The sequence below is a fragment of the Gadus macrocephalus genome, chromosome 3 (genome assembly GCF_031168955.1).
Source record: "Gadus macrocephalus chromosome 3, ASM3116895v1".
NCBI classification, from domain to species: Eukaryota; Metazoa; Chordata; class Actinopteri; order Gadiformes; family Gadidae; genus Gadus; species Gadus macrocephalus.
In genome coordinates, this window is record NC_082384.1 from 17797238 (window position 1) to 17815209 (window position 17972).

At 43.2% G+C, this 17972-nt stretch overlaps 1 protein-coding gene across 3 annotated transcripts in view; it reads left to right on the forward strand.

The window, feature by feature from the left end:
- The first annotated feature begins 3892 nt into the window (after nt 1-3892).
- Nucleotides 3893-17972, forward strand: part of sorbs2a (sorbin and SH3 domain containing 2a) — a 49805-nt gene continuing 35725 nt past the window's right edge. The window contains exon 1 of one of the 3 annotated variants that reach the window (XM_060047711.1): nt 3893-4678. In XM_060047711.1, coding sequence (XP_059903694.1) covers nt 4644-4678 — 35 coding nt within the window. In that variant the 5' untranslated portion in view covers nt 3893-4643. The remainder of the gene's footprint in view (nt 4679-17972) is intronic. The other 2 variants (XM_060047712.1, XM_060047713.1) reach the window with 2 other exon arrangements.

Genomic DNA, 17972 nt, shown 5'->3' on the forward strand with positions numbered 1-17972 from the left:
CTGTCCGGTTTAGCACAAATACTTCCCTGCATTATGTGGTCCAATAGATCTTGTGTCTCATCTCGCTGCTCCTGCTGAGCGTTGACCAAAGAAGGAAGAACGCTCCAGAACGACATTCCTCAGCCCAAACCATTAGGCTAAGCAGATTGCTTTAATAACACACTAAGCAATCTCATGCACAATGGCTGTTTCAGATGCTGGGATACAAAGTTGTTGCAACACTTTGTCTCTCCAGTACTCTGAAATTGCGTGTATTTTTGATGGCTAGGGAAAAAAGAAGCATAATTTAAGCATAATAATTAAGCATTATTATTATCAGTGATACAAATAAATGTGCTTATTTTTGTTGTATGCCAGAAACAGATCACAGTTAAGACTATAAAATAAAACCTTCTACCCATATAACCTGCTACCTCTGCTTGAATCTGTTCCTCCAATATGCGGAGAATCCTGAACTAAAGACACACTCAAATGATTCTAACATAGTTTGAATGTTAATATCTTAAGAGGGACCAGAGGCTACGAATAACAACAGATATCATTCCATTGTGTGTGTGACCCTTATTCATCTCTTTCCTATTGGCTTGTGTAGAACAGGCCTGCTGCTCCACTTGGCAATGCAGGTTTGATAGGATTAATTGAACCATTACTTAATTACTGGCCTGAGAAATAGCTGCAGATCGGTGAAGGGGATTTATTGGTTTTCCAATAGGCACAGGATTGAAGAGCCGATTTTTAATAGTTCTTACCGAAAGACTCTTTATGAAACGTCCACATGTAAATTAGGTGACTCATGGTATTGTTGTTGTGCACGGTAGGATTCTAAATGTAATTGTTTTTGTGTGTGTGTGTGTGTGTGTGTGTGTGTGTGTGTGTGTGTGTGTGTGTGTGTGTGTGTGTGTGTGTTTGTTTATGTGTGGGTGTTTGTGTGAGGAGAGTAAGATAAATAAATTATGAAATTAGGCAATGGGTATTCATTGAAATGTATGGGTAATTTATTTGACAGAGGATTTGCAGTCAATAAAGATATGAACAACAACGCAAAGCAAAGTTAAAGAATCATAACTTTCCTGGTGGATGTATAGCCTCTCGTCTTGCTAAAAGGGCATATTCGGACCACATGCATAACGCAATACTTTGGCTCTTTCTCTTGACTTTGTATACATCAATGATATGTATTAATAGTTATGTACCTGGTCAATATTTTATGTGTACATGGTAGGTTACAAGTTAAGGTACAGATTGCCCTCAGATTCAACCAACTGAAAATGATTTGAAACACTCTCTGATGCTTATGAAGCAAAATCTCCCATCAGTTTGCAAATTGTGCCTCATAATCACTTCCATTGTGCTATCACCCATAAAATGCTCAGTTTATTCATATTTCATGAGCTAGGCCTCACACACACGGTTCCCACATGTTCCTCTATAGTGTGCCTCAATTCTGCTCTTTCGTCTTTACCCTTACAGTTTCACTATCTTGCCTCCTCATCGCCTTGCTGTTTTACTCGACTCGCCCTCAGTCTCACCTTTACCCCTCGTCACCAACCCACCACATGGTCCCTCCGCCATGACTCTTGCCATCCCAAAGGGCAGACACTGCAGCGTCCCCCTAAACCACCACCAGCAGCACCACCACCCCCACCACCACCACCCACTTATCAGGCCTCTTAACTGTCACACAGGGAAGCATGGTGTCTCGACATAAAGCAGAAGTGAGGCTGAATCAAGCTAGGGGGGAGGATATAATAAGGCACACTGGGGAGACTGTCCCTATCAGTTATCGTGTTTTGAAATACACATGCGTGAGCCATGCCTGCTTCTTCTGCCATGCCTCCATAAGGACATTTGCAGGGGTTGGTGATGCTGTGATCTTCGATTGTGGTATGCAAGGATGCATGGTCCTGGGGTGGGTTAGTTGTGGGTTAGATGTCATGTATGAAGTGTTTTAGGAATAGCTCTATATAACGGCTTAAAATGGCCGATTAAGATCGGGGGCACCTATCAACGTATCGGTTAGGAATCCAATCTCTTGGATGTTGGCATGCATTGGTGTCTGGTCATGATCACAAACCCTGGACTTCAAATGGAATATGTTTGGGGTCTGTTGAGATAAAACCAAGGTCACATTCTCATATGCATCACTTCATTGTAATATCTTACTGCTATCGGAAATTGACACAGACGCTCATAAGTTAGTCTTGGATCATTTGCTTGTTACAATCTCTATAATTAACTATCTCATCCTTGAGTTGAGCAATCCTAATTACTTGTGACAAACCCATCATCAGCCAGCGTTATATAACAGAGCCGTTATCTCTAATAGTGTCGCATATTTTAAAGTGACAAGAGAAAAGAGAAATGTCTTTCTATCTGTATGGAACGGTGCTGAACAGCCAGTAGCTGTTGGCTTGATCTGTGGTATTGATATGCTCTATAGGGAAAAAAGAGTGAAGTGTATTTTGCGAAGCAATCTTTTCTTCCCTATAGATAACACAGGAAAAGGCCATTTTTGTGTGTGTGTGATTGTGTGACTATATACTCGCACATCGTGTCATCAGAGGACACAAACAAACAAAAAATCCAATCCTCTCTCCATAGCAAGGTGTGTTTTGGTTTTGACTCACCCCTCTGATCTCTATTGTGCTAACTGTCCACATCAGTTTCTCCCTGGCCGGTTTCTCTTCATGTGGATACACTACCATCACAATAGACTAACCAAGATGGGCCAGGGACCTGTCTCCAGACCTCCGGCTCTAGGCAGGACCTTTGCTCACTGGGGCTGTTAGGTGATAAAGGACAATTAAATTAAGGATGGCAGGTCAATGACGGAATACTGTCTGTCCTACTCCAAGTTGATCAATAATCGTGCCGTAAATCAATGCTGTGAGCAATGATGATGTGAACTGTGAATGTATCAGGGTAGCCTGTGACAGTTGGCGCCAGTTAATCAAGGAAATAATGTCTGCTTACTTGCAGATGAAGAGAGGAATTCGGTAATGGATCTCTATTACAGGGATACACATTGTATTGATCATCAAACTTCTGGGCAGTTGATCATGGATTCTCTTTTAAATAACTTTTCATCTATGCAGCTACGGTGAACCTGCTTGAATGGGATAGTGAGTTATGTTTGAAGGTGAAAGGTTTTATTCTCCATGTACTTTACTTTCAATATTTGATGTAATCGTAGATCTTATCCATTTAGGGGACAGGATAGTCTTCTGGGTTCCAAGATCTTGGAACCCGGATGTCTGATGCCTTCCTGCTCCTTATGACATGAATCTGAATTCACTGTCACTTCAAAAGAGACTGATGATGAATAACTGAATAGTGAGACTTATCATTATTTTTTCAGTTCACCATTCGCAATGAAGAGGCTGGAACATGACCAATATATAAAACTCCCTCCTCCAAACAGTGGACACTGATTAAGACAGCTGAGATAAAGAGGTATTTTCTTTGACAGATCCATCAGCTGGTGCTGGTGTTTTACTGTGGACTATTGAGGTATGAAAGTTTACAGCCAGAGTGGTTGTATTTATAGGGTGCACAGGCCTGAGCTTATGGTAGACCTGCTGCTGATAGAGGCCAGTGTGACACTCTAATGCAAGTCATTGTGGTAGGGGAGGTGCTAGTGCACCATGAGTGCTTTAGCACCCCATGAAATGCTTGATTTACATGGAATGTGCTAACATGGCTGATGGCTCAGGAGGTAGAGGAACAGAGGCAGGTTGTCTGGCACCCCTGGGGAAAGGGGGTGGGGTTGCTGGTTTGATCCCTGCTCTTCTTTGTGCTGAGTGACACCTGACCCCTGACTGCCTCCGTTGAGCTGGTGGCTCTCAGTGGAATAGTGCACACCTCAGGTGGTGTGAGGGTGAAGGTTAAGCATTAAAATAGATTTAATGGTTGTTTTAGCTTGTAAAAAAGCATATATTTATCTATGACCAATTTTAAGTACATACATTAATCTGTTTGTCGGTGAGCACACGTATAGATTTGGAGCTGGTTGTTGGACGCGATGCTCTACCCACGATATTGATAGTCCTGCACATCATAGTTCTACCTTTGTCCTCTAGGCGTGATAAAAACGAGCGTTGCCATGACTACGTACACGAAGAGGCTACCGGCCGATTGGGTCATAAAACACAACCTGACGTGATGAAAAATAGCAGAATCCATTCTCCACGTTGAATAGACGCTTTTGTCGCTCATGATAATAACAAAGCTGTACGTGCTTTAAGTCGCGTGCTTAAGCGCTATATTATTTTGACTAGTCGCAACAAGTACAGCACGCGAGAAGAGCAAGACGGGCATTCAAGTGCCGCCGCTACCACTCGTTTCTCCGCGTCGTCGGTAGATGTCGTCCGGATGGCTCTATTCTAGCTCGGCAGCACCGAGCCCTAGTGACCCGCGACGAGGGGAGGAGGAGGCGGAGGAGGAGGAGGAGGAGGGAGTAGCTACACTGAGCGGCAACATCCATGCGCGTTTTCACCCCGTTCGGCAAGGAGAGCGTCGAGTAGCAGGTGCGCGGTTCATACTTCAGGCTCCGGAGTCTCCCCCTCCTTCGAGCTCCAGGTCTATGCCGGCCGCTGACGTTATCGCCTGGCAGGTCCGGAGCATTTGAGACATTATTTTCTCTCATGGACGCGAATTCCAGACACACTTGTTCTCAAAGGTGAGTAAACAACGCGTCGTTAGCTCTGATGTTGTCTTCTGGCAGCAGCTGGGTTTAGCCTCTCGTGGTCGTCAATGAGGGAAGGGCTCGCCTCTCCCACACCCAGTAAATCTGCAAATCTCCTCTGGTGTGTTCATTATTTAGCGTTATAAGCGATGGCATAGCTTTTCTGTCAAACCAGAGGTGATGTAACGTGCTCGCTGTGTGCTGGCCTTTTTTCCCTTCTATTTTCTTATGGTAGTAATTGCAGCGTCGTCGCCTCTGCTGCGGTAACGTCACTTATTGCTTTCCACGCGAAAAGAACCGGGCCGATGGAGGCCATGCTTTGAAGGCAGCTGTCTGTACATTCCAATGGATAGGTGCCATTTTGGATGTAAAACATCCTATAGCCTATTTATTTTTGACAAGATTTATGATTCGCCCTAGAAGGGTTAGCTTCTTTTGCTCCTCGCTAGTTTTGGGCTATAAAAACGGACTCCACTAGAAAATTGCATCCTTTAAACTCCATTTCACATCAACCATCTCAGCACCATATGGTTTGCATGTGGCCTAAACAATGTGTTCAGCATTGGATGTCCAATGCTGAAATTGTGGATGTGAATGCATTACACTTTGTGTGGGTTTTTGTGTGTCATATATCCACATATATTGTTTAATCAACTATATGACATAGTGTACAAGCTTCAATGTGATGATTCTTTCTACTAGATCTATTATACCAGTGACATTGGTCATTATTATCCATCTGTAGCCATATCCCAAAGGTGCTGATCCTAGTTTGGGCAGGGGGGAAGCAGTGATGTAAAAGGGTGATGTAATGAGGAGAATGTACCCTGCAGGTCACTCACTGTCTACTGTCACTCAACTGTATCTCGTAAAGAGCATGTAGGTGTTGAGCATAAATAGACTATGCCACTGTTATTTGTACCACTCTGGCCACAGTACAGCATCTCATTGCTAAACACCTGTGTGTGTGTGTGTGTGTGTGTGTGTGTGTGTGTGTGTGTGTGTGTGTGTGTGTGTGTGTGTGTGTGTGTGTGTGTGTGTGTGTGTGTGTGTGTGTGTGTGTGTGTGTGCAAGCGTAGTCCTTAAGTCATTGGATCAGGGGGTAGGTGTTCCCGCTGTGCGAAATATCTGTGATGCTGGATCTTGTGTATTTATTTATGTGGTGGAAATGTACCCTGGGATGCATGATGGGTAACTATTTTGAGAGAGAGGGAGAGAAGAGAGCTCACTTTACCAATAAACAGCCTCACAGTTGAACCTAATGATAATCGCTCACGCAAATGTCCTTGCATTACATCCTGATAAATGACACTTTGTGCGGCGGGGAACTATGTCTGTGTTTGTGCTATTTGGATTGCACCTGTTACCTGCTAGTTTAGGGTTACGCAGCGAGGAGGGAGACACAGAGACACAGAGAGGGGGGGATGCGAGGGGAGGGGATCAAAACGGGCCCTACAGGGGGAACCTGAGTATGCGATACATTTCCCTCACTTAAGTGGAGTGTAACGTGTGGTTACTTTATGTATGTCCCTCGATCACTCCTCTTATCTGTCTGCCTGTATGGCTGTCTCCCTGTCTCTGTCTCCCTCTACCTCCGCCTCTCCCAACAGTCTCATACCGTTTCCCGTCCTCCTGCTGACCATTATCTTCCCATCAACTCCCCATCAACTTCCATATTGTATACTCTGCCTTTTCTACTCTTTTATCCTCCCCCCCTCATTTATCTAACCCCCGCTCCTCTTGCTTAAAGACGAGAGTGATGTCATGGCTAAAGTGGTCTGTGTGGATGAAAGCCCCCCCCCCCCCCCACTCCCCTGTGCCTGCTTCCCGAGTACCTTCACTGGGGCAGGGGAGTCAACCATAGAGGTCTGAACTCTTTCTCCAGCTCACACCGAACTGCGGGATCATGAACCCATGCTCAGTGTAGGCCTTCTCTGCTCTATCCCACAGGCGGCCGCTTAAGTAAGGACTATGTCATAAGCAGTCGACTTATAGTAGTAATAATGATAATAGCAGTACTACTGGCTATGGAAGTCAAATGCAATGGGCCTATACTGTGTAAATGTGTGGCACCCCCTATCAGGTTGTGTAATGGTCCCTCCTCAATATTGTACGTTAGCCTCCTTCACCTCTCTGTGGAATAACACTTATTTGAAACATGGAGCTTCCCTTTACAGTACAATTTTGTTTTTTTCCGATATTTTGGAAGAGAGAGAGTGTTGCTGAGACTACTATTTTGTTTAGACTGAAGTCTGGACTTAGAAAGAGAGACATGTGGGAGAACATGAGAGAATGAGGGATAGAAATAGAGCATTGCAGCCTCCAGCAGAAAAGAACAAAAGGGACAACAGGGCCAAAAGGGACAACAGGGCCAATAGGGCCAACGCTACAACTTAAAATTCCTAAATGTTTAATGGACACACTCCCCCTGCTTCCTGCCCCTCCCCCATCTCTTCTGTCCTGTCCTTTGATGAAAGAGGTCCTGCGACATGGAGGAGTCCTGCTAAAGAAAGTCCGCTCAGACCCTTAACCCTACACCAGGCATGGACGTGCGAGTCCTCGGGCTGATACAGCGTAAGCCAAAAAGGCTTATGGCTATAGCTCTGCCAACACGCAGATACTGTTACTGGTTCGCAGCAGGGCTTCCTGAGCCTGTCATGCGACGTTGATTGGCTGTCTTAATGAGCTAACGGAAGATTTGGAATGGAGGGGGCGGGGCTGTTTGTTTTTTGTTTTTTTGAAAGGTTTGATGGATGGTGTTGTCACTATTTGTTTACGTTGGTCTAAACTGGGGTTTGGAGGGGCTGCTTGTGTTCGTTTGAGGTGGTAACAGAGGTGGATTACATTCAGGCTTTTTTTTTTATTCTTCACTGTATAGATCATAACAACATTTTAAGTAGAGTATCACATGCAAGTCGGAAGAAGGAAAGGCTTTTAAGTTTTTAACTAATTGAAATAAGAGCCGTGTACGTTAACTCTCTATAAGTGGTGTATTTTATATCAAAGTACTTCCATTTTAGTTCCCGACTTACTATACAAGATATATGATGTCAAGAGAAAGCAGTATATTATGTTTTTACATTTGTTATTTATATAGATAAAAATATATTTGTATCTATATGCAAAAAAATATATATACATGTATAAATAACACATTTAAAAATAAATTAATGAATATATATTTAGATATTAACATTTGTTATTTATTTATTTACATTTGTTATTTATATTTTTACTAATGCTTCATTTGTTATTTTTATAAATACATAATTTTTTTATAGAATAGCTAAAACAGTGCTACTTTTGAACTAGCGGTATTGAAGCCGTGGAACTGCATAGCGCGCCTGCTTTTAATATCCTGCCACTTACTGAGCTGGCAGGGCCCTCACTGCAGCTGATAATGAATTGGGTGTTGAAACTACTGGTGCGACCACGTCGACACGGCCTGGGTAGCCATAGTCTGCTCATAGGGCTGTGTGTTTATGTGGGTGTCAGAGTGTAAAACAGCCATAACAATTTTTGATGTGGTATTTTGTGTGGGCACCTTAATGAGCGGATTAATAGGCAAGATAATCATTTGAATCCATTTTTTCTCACACTCACAGTAATTGATTGCAGAGTGGTTAACAGCTATTGAACATTAGCTTGCTTGAGGACTTGTGTCCTAGTGACCTGTTGACCAACATAAGTTTGTTTTTAAAATGATGGCTAGATACTTTCTGATTGGTCAAATATGGCACTATACTCTGTTATTTCTGAACTGTTGTGGAAACAGTTAAACAGACCATTTGGGAAAAAATCATTGTTAAATCAATAGAATTTGTTGTTGTATTTTACATCAAATTATTGATTTCTTTAGTTAGTAGCCGTGTATTATGTGGGATATTATACAGCAACCAACCCCTTCAGGGTGATTCAAGACCCTTCCCCTTCGTGATGGCGACTTCCACTCCTGCACCACCTGTCAGAGTTTATTTCGCAATAATGACAGTCTCGCTGTAGGTTATCACTAACTAACTAACTGTAATGCAAGTACTGTTGAAATGTACAGTTGAGAGCGACAGGTGAGAATACTATTTTGACCCTATCTGGTTGACACTGATCTCCCCTGTGATTCTGTTCCCAAGGTTACCACATTAGCACTCAGCCCACTTTTGAGTTCTCGGGTTAGACGACCATGCCAGCCCTGGAACCAGAAGCTTCTCTATTGGCTTGTTGATCGCGTATGCTGACACTCCGGGTCATGGAGGCAGGCTATAAACATCTCCCGGTTCTCATCTTGAATGTTTGAGGGATGTACTTGTCTGGATGGTGTGTCATGTGTGTGCTAGCTTGGTATGGTGTTCTCAGACTGTTGCCTTTGCACCGCAGGATGGCTACATTAGTGCTATAGCGATGGCTTGTTAGCAGACGTAGGCGATACAAAGAAAACTACAAGAAAATGAAGCGTTTACAAATTCAGGTTGACAAAGTGCCGGATTGATGCTTGTTTGTTTCACCTGGTACACATAATATAGGAAGGAGCAAGCCGTTGGGTTAGTTTGACTGTTTTACATTGATATTGTTTTTTCATATCAAATATAAAAAAACATTTCAACCAGTCTGATGTATTCATCAAGTAAGGGTGTACAGGGATAGAGGAGGAAGCTGGCATTATACAGTAGCAAGGTTGGCTTTAGATAACAGGTTCTAAATATGAGATGCTAATAGTAGTATTGACATCACCACTCTGGGAATAGCAGGGGGTCTGGGGTCTAGAGGTGCTTCAGGTTGACCTGTCTTAAGTGTGTGTGTGTGTGTGTGTGTGTGTGTGTGTGTGTGTGTGTGTGTGTGTGTGTGTGTGTGTGTGTGTGTGTGTGTGTGTGTGTGTGTGTGTGTGTGTGTGTGTTAGTATATGCATGTGTGAGAGAGAGTGCCAGTACATGTCTGTGTGAGCGCCCGTGTGTGTGTTAGTAAATGCGGGAGAGAGAGTGCCAGTATGTGTGTGTGTGTGTGTGTGTGTGTGTGTGTGTGTGTGTGTGTGTGTGTGTGTGTGTGTGTGTGTGTGTGTGTGTGTTATATGCATGTGTAAGTGTGTGAGAGAGAGTGCCAGTATATGAATGTCTGTGTGAGCTTCCATGTGTGTCTGCGTGTGTGCGTCTGTGTGTGTGTGTGTGTTTGTGTGTGTGTGTCTGGGTCTATGCACACATGTGTAAATGTGCATATCTATGCATTAGCAGGCCTAACCCTAGCCCGCCTCATCTCTTGACACACTATCAAACTGTCAGCAACATGGAGTGAAATCTCCTTTTATGTGGAGGATACGTCTGACACTGGGGTCAGATTCAGCCCTCAAGGCCCACTTTACATGTTGCCACAGTGACATCATCAGCCATTGGGTGACATTTAAGCGTACAAGGAGAAGTGGGCATGTGCAACCTATCCAACAGCACAACGCTCTCCCTCTCTGCCTCTGTGTGTGTGTGTGTGTGTCTCTCTCTCTGAGGGCCTGCCTATGCCCTGCTATCCATCAATGTAACCATTCAGCTTATCTCATCTGTGGCATGTCTGTCTCGGTTCTGGGCTTCTGACCGACCTGAGACCACCACTGGAATGGCGTTTAACGATGCTTGAAGGTGAATTTTTTTTTTTTTGTTGGGCTGTCCAAGACTGTGTGTGTGTGTGTGTGTGTGTGTGTGTGTGTGTGTGTGTGTGTGTGTGTGTGTGTGTGTGTGACCGACGGATGGCCTGTCACGTAGTCCACACCTACCTACGCAAGACTCTAGGGGGTGGCTTTCCAGCAGTGCAGACCAGCGAGTCTGAAAATAGCCCCTTCTGATCACAGCTTTACCCAAACGGGGGACTCTCGGACCGCGTCACTCGGTGTGCTGCAGCGACTCTAAACGCCATTTCACCTGTCTGTGTTCCTCAGGCGCTGAACCCGAGGCTAAAACCTGGGAATAAAGCTTTACTTCAAGGGCAGGCATCTCGGCGAAAAACCAGGATTTTTGTTTCGGTGACCACAGTTGACAATCAGACGAAGACGAAGAAGTCAGTGGGATATCCCGCACACCTATACCTGACTCCTTCTGAACAAGTGCCCTGCTTTTGTGTTTATGACGGTAAGAGTTTTTTTTTTATGCTAGCCTCATTGGCTTTACTTGTGGCCTGCTTGACACAATTCACTCTCAGTCGGTCTAAAGTGTGTCACGATATGTATACAGGAAAAATGAGAGCAAAATTTACCTCTTCTACATCCTTGAAATTTGGGGGACTGCACAGTGTTAACATGTCCATGTAAACATTAACCCTAACACTCGCTAATGGCTGATCCATTATCTACTTAAGATGTTAAATAAATGACAATACAAAGTAGTCAAAAGATTTACAGAGGAAACACAAAATACGCTTAATATCATGGAAGAAACAAAACATATGAACAAGTTATTTCATATATTGCCGTTCTAAACATCTAATACAAAAAATGTATGATGCAAGAGGAGAGTAAATGAAAGATGTCAAGACACGTGTTTAAAATATCTACTGAAACTGTGGGCATAAACATTCTTGTCCTCCTTCCCTCTACCCCTCTACCTTCCCGTGTTTCACTCTGTCACCTACACCTTCCCATCTCTTGTTACAGCCCTCTTTTTCTCATTGATCTCCTCTTTCCTGCCCAACAATAGCCACACCGAAATCCCTCCATTAAGACAAGTCTCAGAGGTGTTGTGGAATGTTACCTTGACCCTTGGGTACATAATAGATACACACACATATTTCCAATCCCTTCCTTCTCAAACGCACTTCACTCACTAAGCCATTCTCTTCTTGCCAGAAGATGTTTTATTTTTTCACAGGATAAAGTCTTGGTACTGATATGGTCAGATTAATTTCCATGTGCCAACCGTGGAAATTAGATTTATTTTCAATTGGCCTACATCTGGTTTTGCTATTTTGTGACTTTCTTCCTCACAACCAGAAATCAATGTCTGTCATTCCTTTTCTCAAAAGTTTAAAGCCTGGAATGTGAGAAACAAACCACAAGTTGATCAATTTCTCCCGTGAAATTCTCCCCACATTCTTATCAAAGTACTGATTTCAGCTGAGATCTTTGTTGCCTCAGAAGGAATGTATAATCAAGATCACTTATGTGGGATTATGCATCCGTTAGTCATATGTTAGTTTGTATAATACTTTATAAGTGGCAGAATTCCGCGCAAAGGATATTCAATATTTTGTCAATGGCCCAAATAAATAACAGCACTTCTCATGCACTTGATAAGGTTTTACTTTGACCTATTGTGCTGATGTAGTTTGCACCGCTGTCTCAGGGACACCTCCGGCCCAAGACGTCTTCATTGTGGCCAGGGGCTGCCTCGGGGCTCCTCAAACGCAGATCTCATGCTCCTCCAAACCCTTAGCCCCCAGGGCTAAGGGTCTCGTCTAATGGCCATAAATATAGCCCCCCCCTTGCCCAATCAAGCTCCCTTATCATCCTGACCCGCGCCACACTTAACACTGGTACCTGTGGAATCCTGACTATGTATGGAGATGTAATTTTAGCTCCCGCCCGTCGCCTTAAAGTAGCCAGTGTCGTGTGCGTCCGACATTCCAATCACTTTCGCCTGAGGATCCTAAAGCGCCGTAAAACATATGGAGCCACGCTGCCGACATACTGTGTGAATCAGCATTCATCGGATACAGTTCTGCGTGGGCCTCCGGCCGTGGGTATGACCCAAAAGGCCCTAGTTTGTAAAGGCAAGCATCTAGCACTACTGAATAGGCTGTGTTAATCATTTAGAGGCGTCTTTTGCTTTATCTAAGGCATGACCGGGTTGCCATGGTGAACACTCGCTTTCCCCTACCCTTTCACATCCTCATTCCAGAAGAAAGCTACAAGTATGTGTAGTGTTGCCCCTTTGTATTGATTACGACACACTTGCTTCTCTTAAAATCCGAGCTCTGCAGTCTGATAATGCGATGAGGTCAGCAGAGTGGGATTAAGGATCTTTGTATAAATACCAGGCGGCGCGGGCTTGGCACACTTACCCATTTTATTGTTTATTTGCACAATCTCTATTTAATTTGTTGTGCTTCCTGTCAAGACTCCCCTAAGCAAGATAAGCTGTTAACAACCTCCAAAAAATGCAGTCCCAAGGTTGAGTATTTAGAAGTACCTTTAACCAAATACTAAATAACATAAAATTGGGAATATTCATTTAGTATATGTGCCAAAGCATGTTTAGGTGTGTCAATTCCCCTCAGTAACACTTTAAAATCAGATTTTTTCTGTCATGTGTTGAGTGAGATGCAAACTTTTCTGCTCTCAAAGTGTTGTTGGCTTTATCTCCAAGCTATCTCAACTCCATCACATGGGGCGGTACCTATATGAACACCTAACACAACAGTGTGATGATCGAACAGTTTTGCTGGTGACATATCTTGCTGTTCTAGCCCTACCATCTTTGTTGTTTACCGACTCCCAACAATTAAAAGTAAAAGGACTGCAATTGTCTAGATTGAAGTACTGTGAATGTCTAATTCTATGTCTTGACTCTCCAGACTCTTTCCATGTTTTCATTGTCTCTGTTGATCTGTGAAGAGACATTTTTCAATGTCTCTCCTCACAACATCTCTAGCTCCACATTGCAGTGCAACCCCGGGACTTGTCACATCCTATTTGTTTCCCCCCCTACACCTACCGTATCCACTGTGAAGCCTGGGCTCGTATTGCATAATTGCATTAATGCTCTCAGGCCAGTAGCTCTGCTTGTTAGCCTGGCACTGATACAAGATTTGGTGTGTGGGGGGGGGGGGGGGGGGGGGGGTGGTGTACACATGGGCCTCTGTTGTTGGTAGTACGGAGGAGACAGAGAGGGGACATGCTTGCTTGCCCCCCAATCACTCCTGTCCATTCATACCGCATGGGAGGGGGGCTGCTAATGAGTGGCAGGACTGACTAAACCAATCAGAGAACAGGCAGGCTGTTGTTCGTCCTGGTGGCGGAGAATTGATGGTGACTGACATGGCGTGGAAACCGGTCTCGGTGTCTCGCAGCGAGCACGTCGGAGAGGGGAGAACTGTAGAAGCTAGGGAGAAATTGTCGTCTTAAACAACACTCAGCGTAATTAATTTTTTACTCTTGGTCAAGAAGAATTATTCGATAAACTGTTTGTCTCTAGGTTGATTCCAGGCAATTCCAATTCCTCCACTATATCTTATCGGTTACAGTATTTGATTTCTTTGGAGAATAGTGTGTGTGGAGATGTCTTTTTTACAGTCTTGTTGGTTTATATATTGAGTTATTTATTTCACCACTGTGGACGGGACGTAATTGCAATGTGGCTGCAGTAGAATGAAGCAAATTCTAATCTTGATAAAAACAGCTGCTGTCAAGAAGCAAATAAACGGTGAATAACAGACTGTATAGTAGCAAAACCTACAGTGTCCAACGGAATACACTGAAATAGCTCCAGACGTATTTTGATTCCCAAGCCCTGCTGCTACCCCACATATTTCCCACCAAAAAAACCTTTTGCTGAAATAACATGAGGCTGGAGACCAATTTGAAATTCTGCTTTTTTTGGAAGGGTCACTGTCAGGCAGTATTTAGTCTATGGGGATCGTATCGGGTCCCTCGAGACAGTTTGTTGACATTTTGTGCATTACATTTAAACATGATAGACTTGCATAGTTTATAATCTATAATGTGTTTTGTCTTACAACAAACATTTACAAACATTCTTTGTGTGTGTGTGTGTGTGTGTGTGTGTGTGTGTGTGTGTGTGTGTGTGTGTGTGTGTGTGTGTGTGTGTGTGTGTGTGTGTGCTTGTGTGTGTGTGTGCTTGTGTGTACATGTGCGTCAAAATGGTCATGCGATCCCTGTGATCTCGTTTGTACAAATGGCAGGAGCAAGTGAGCTGCCATGTGGAGATAAATGGGATGCAGCCTGCCCTTCGGGGTCGTGACCTCCATGTTCCCACCCCTGAAAGGCACACTCACAGGATATACGTAAATCCAACTCTTTACCCAGTCTATTTTAACACTTGGCCCCAAAGCATTTCCAATAGCCTGGCTGATGGACATACAAACAGTGTGACAGCACAGTATGGGAAAACCAATTATTCCTAATGGAGAAATTTGAGTTCTGTAATAAATAAAATAAATTAGTTATTTGAATGTATAAACTTTGTTCAGATGTATTTGTTAGACTGAAAAAATAGGATGACAGGAGCAAGAAAGCAGATTACCAATGCAGTCTTTTGATTTTTTAATTCTGTAAAACTGTTTTAATTCTGTACGCTGAACCTAGTGAGTCTCAGTGGTCCAGTTAGCTCCGCTATCACAACTAAATTAAGCCAGCTAATGCAAGAAATGCATGCAGCGTAAGCACTTTTTAGGTGGATGATACAAACTTGTTGAGATCGACAAGCTTAGTTTTTGCCGAGGTCATAATTCTCATTGAGCACTTCTATGTTTGGGAAATCCTTTAAGTCAACTCAGTCCAACAGCAGGCTGCTGTGTGGCAATCAGCCAAACAGTATCTATTTTTTCAGAATCATTCAGTACTACACTACTACATCCCAGGTGTTTAAATCACTAGAGATTTTCTGAAAGCCTTCTGCGATCACAGTTGTAGTCCCTTTCTCAGGCCTCTACGCTTTGGAGAGCGATTGCTTCAACTAGTATTTTTGTGGACCTCGCAGAAATTGAATTCAGTAATTATACGCTTGCACGTCTCCTAAACGACCAAACCGTGCCTTTATTACAACCAGCAGATAAACCACCGGGACCTCAGTAAATATACTGACTAAAAAACACACTAAACATGGCAAATGTTTCAGTTCCTTTAGCATGGGAGTTGGCGATGACGGCCTATTACAGAGAAAGTATTTCAGTTTTATCAATCAAAATTTATCACAAATATGATGTATCGTTGTTACAGTTCTGTACAGAATCAATGATGCGCCATAAACATTTTATTTAGCTGGAAAGTTCAACAGTGTGAAAACTGAAGTAAGCTCGGAATTAGGCAGATTCTGATGCTATTCGGCTATTCTGATAGCAGCCTGCTAAAGATCACACCGAGGGCGACAACAACCATGTTGGGCCAAAATCCTCAAACGTCTACACACTAATGCATAGAAGTTTTTAGCAGAATATTGGCAATGTCGGCTGGCGTATATTGTAATTAAATATGTTTATTTAAGAATATGTGTATGATAAATCATCTAGAGAATATGGGCCATGTGGCCGGCCCATCCAGGTTTCAACTCTCATCCATGAACTTCTCCCACATTCCTCTTCACACTGCTGTGGCCCATTCTGGTTAGTGGATACTCTAAACCAGTGGTCTCCAGTGACCTACCCTCCCAAAAGATCGTAAAACTGGTGCCAGTGGATCCCCAGAATTTCATGAAAAATAAATTCCTTCTCTTTTTTTGTTTGCGACAGTCGAATTCTTCTTCTTAAAGTTTGTTTTGAGGTCCGTGGAAAGAGTCTGGTTCAGCCTCGATAGATCAATTTTCTAGCAATCACATAATGCTTTTACTAACCACAATATGGCAGTCTTGAAGGAATATACTCCAGATGGGATCCAAGTCTGGATTAGAATTTGAGCTTTTTATATTACATGACATAGGATTTATACTATGTGTACATTGTGTTTATTAGATGAATGATACAACAGCATTCTGATTGTATTCGAGCAAGGCATTTTGAAAGATTATAAAGGCACAATATTGATTGATTGTGCTTTTGATTCCCAAACTTTAAAATCCAATTATAGTGAATTCGATTTTGCTTTGATATAGCCATAGACATTCAGATATTACTGTCAAATTTTACAAATAAAGGCTGTCCAGGTTCCTTCAACCTCATATTGGGATTTATTATATCTTTATAATTCGGCTATTCTTATGCATTCTCTAAAATGTAGACTAATGGTTTTAAACTCTTCAAATCAAAGCTAAATGATCAGGATTATCTATTTACCATAATATTGAGAGGATACTTTGGTGCATTTATTAGCTAATTATAATGGGTAAGTTTGATTAACAAAAACTAAAACAAAAAAGATTGTTGCCGCTGGCCGACGGTTCACAACACCACATGCTGTCATGTTTTCTACCAACTTAATCACAATTATGACAGGGTAGTTCTGGACGCCATCTAAAAACAACCGTAAGCTTGGGTTCTATATTTCTCATGCATTTAGATATACCAGGCGAGGTAATGCCTATTCCTGACCTCAGATAGTAGATTCACTTTTACACAGGAAAGGAGCAGGAAATAGAAGTTGTGTGTGTGTGTGGGCGGGGGGGGACTTGTGGACTGTGGGTGGTGAGCAGCCATAACATTACACCATGCACACAGCTGCTGTGTCGCCACTAATCTGTCCCCCAGAAACACGATCCTGTTTATAATCTGCTCATCATTTGGTCGGCGACAGGCTGCGACGCCGGGACTATAATTTACCCTCCTCTGTGTGTGTGTGTGTGTGTGTGTGTGTGTGTGTGTGTGTGTGTGTGTGTGTGTGTGTGTGTGTGTGTGTGTGTGTGTGTGTGTGTGTGTGTGTGTGTGTGTGTGTGTGTGTGTGTGTGTGTGTGTGTCTGTCTGCGAGTGTGCGCCGGTGTGTGTTACAAAGGTGTATGTGGATATATGCAGAGACTTCAGGCTCTGAAATATCTTTGTTAGACTGAACTTTTCAAGTGGTCTTGAACTATTTCCTCAGCAACATAAAGTTTAATGAGGCTGGGATTTATTCACTAATGTCAACATATTAACCATGTGTCCGAACTACGAAACACAGCGCTACTGTATGTCTGATATGCTATATTATTGCATGCATTTTAAAGAGCCGCGGTAGTGCTAAATCGAGCACCTGAAATGTTGCTCATTGCATAATCCACGCCTATTTCCGACCGCTTGTGTGAGCTATGTGTCATGACAGTCTTCACAGCGGGCTTAGAATGACGTATTGCTGCTCGCTCGGGATACACTAGAAAGATAGATGTCACAAGGTCTCGCATCTCGGTCTGCGATTGACTTCTATCTAGGTCCACATTATGGCTTTGAGCCACACAGGGCACAGAGAGCTACCGGCGGGGAAGGCCCGGGGTGGTGTTGCGCTGTGTTTTGAAAGGCTAGGAAGCAATCCGTCTTAAAACCCGGGCTTCCATTTTATTTTGGTCCTGACTTCAAGTGTCGTCTAAAGGGCTACAGACTTGTTTCCTACGTCTTAAAACACGACTTCCATTTTATTTTGGTCCTGACTTCAAGTGTCGTCTGCACTGCTACAGACGTGTTT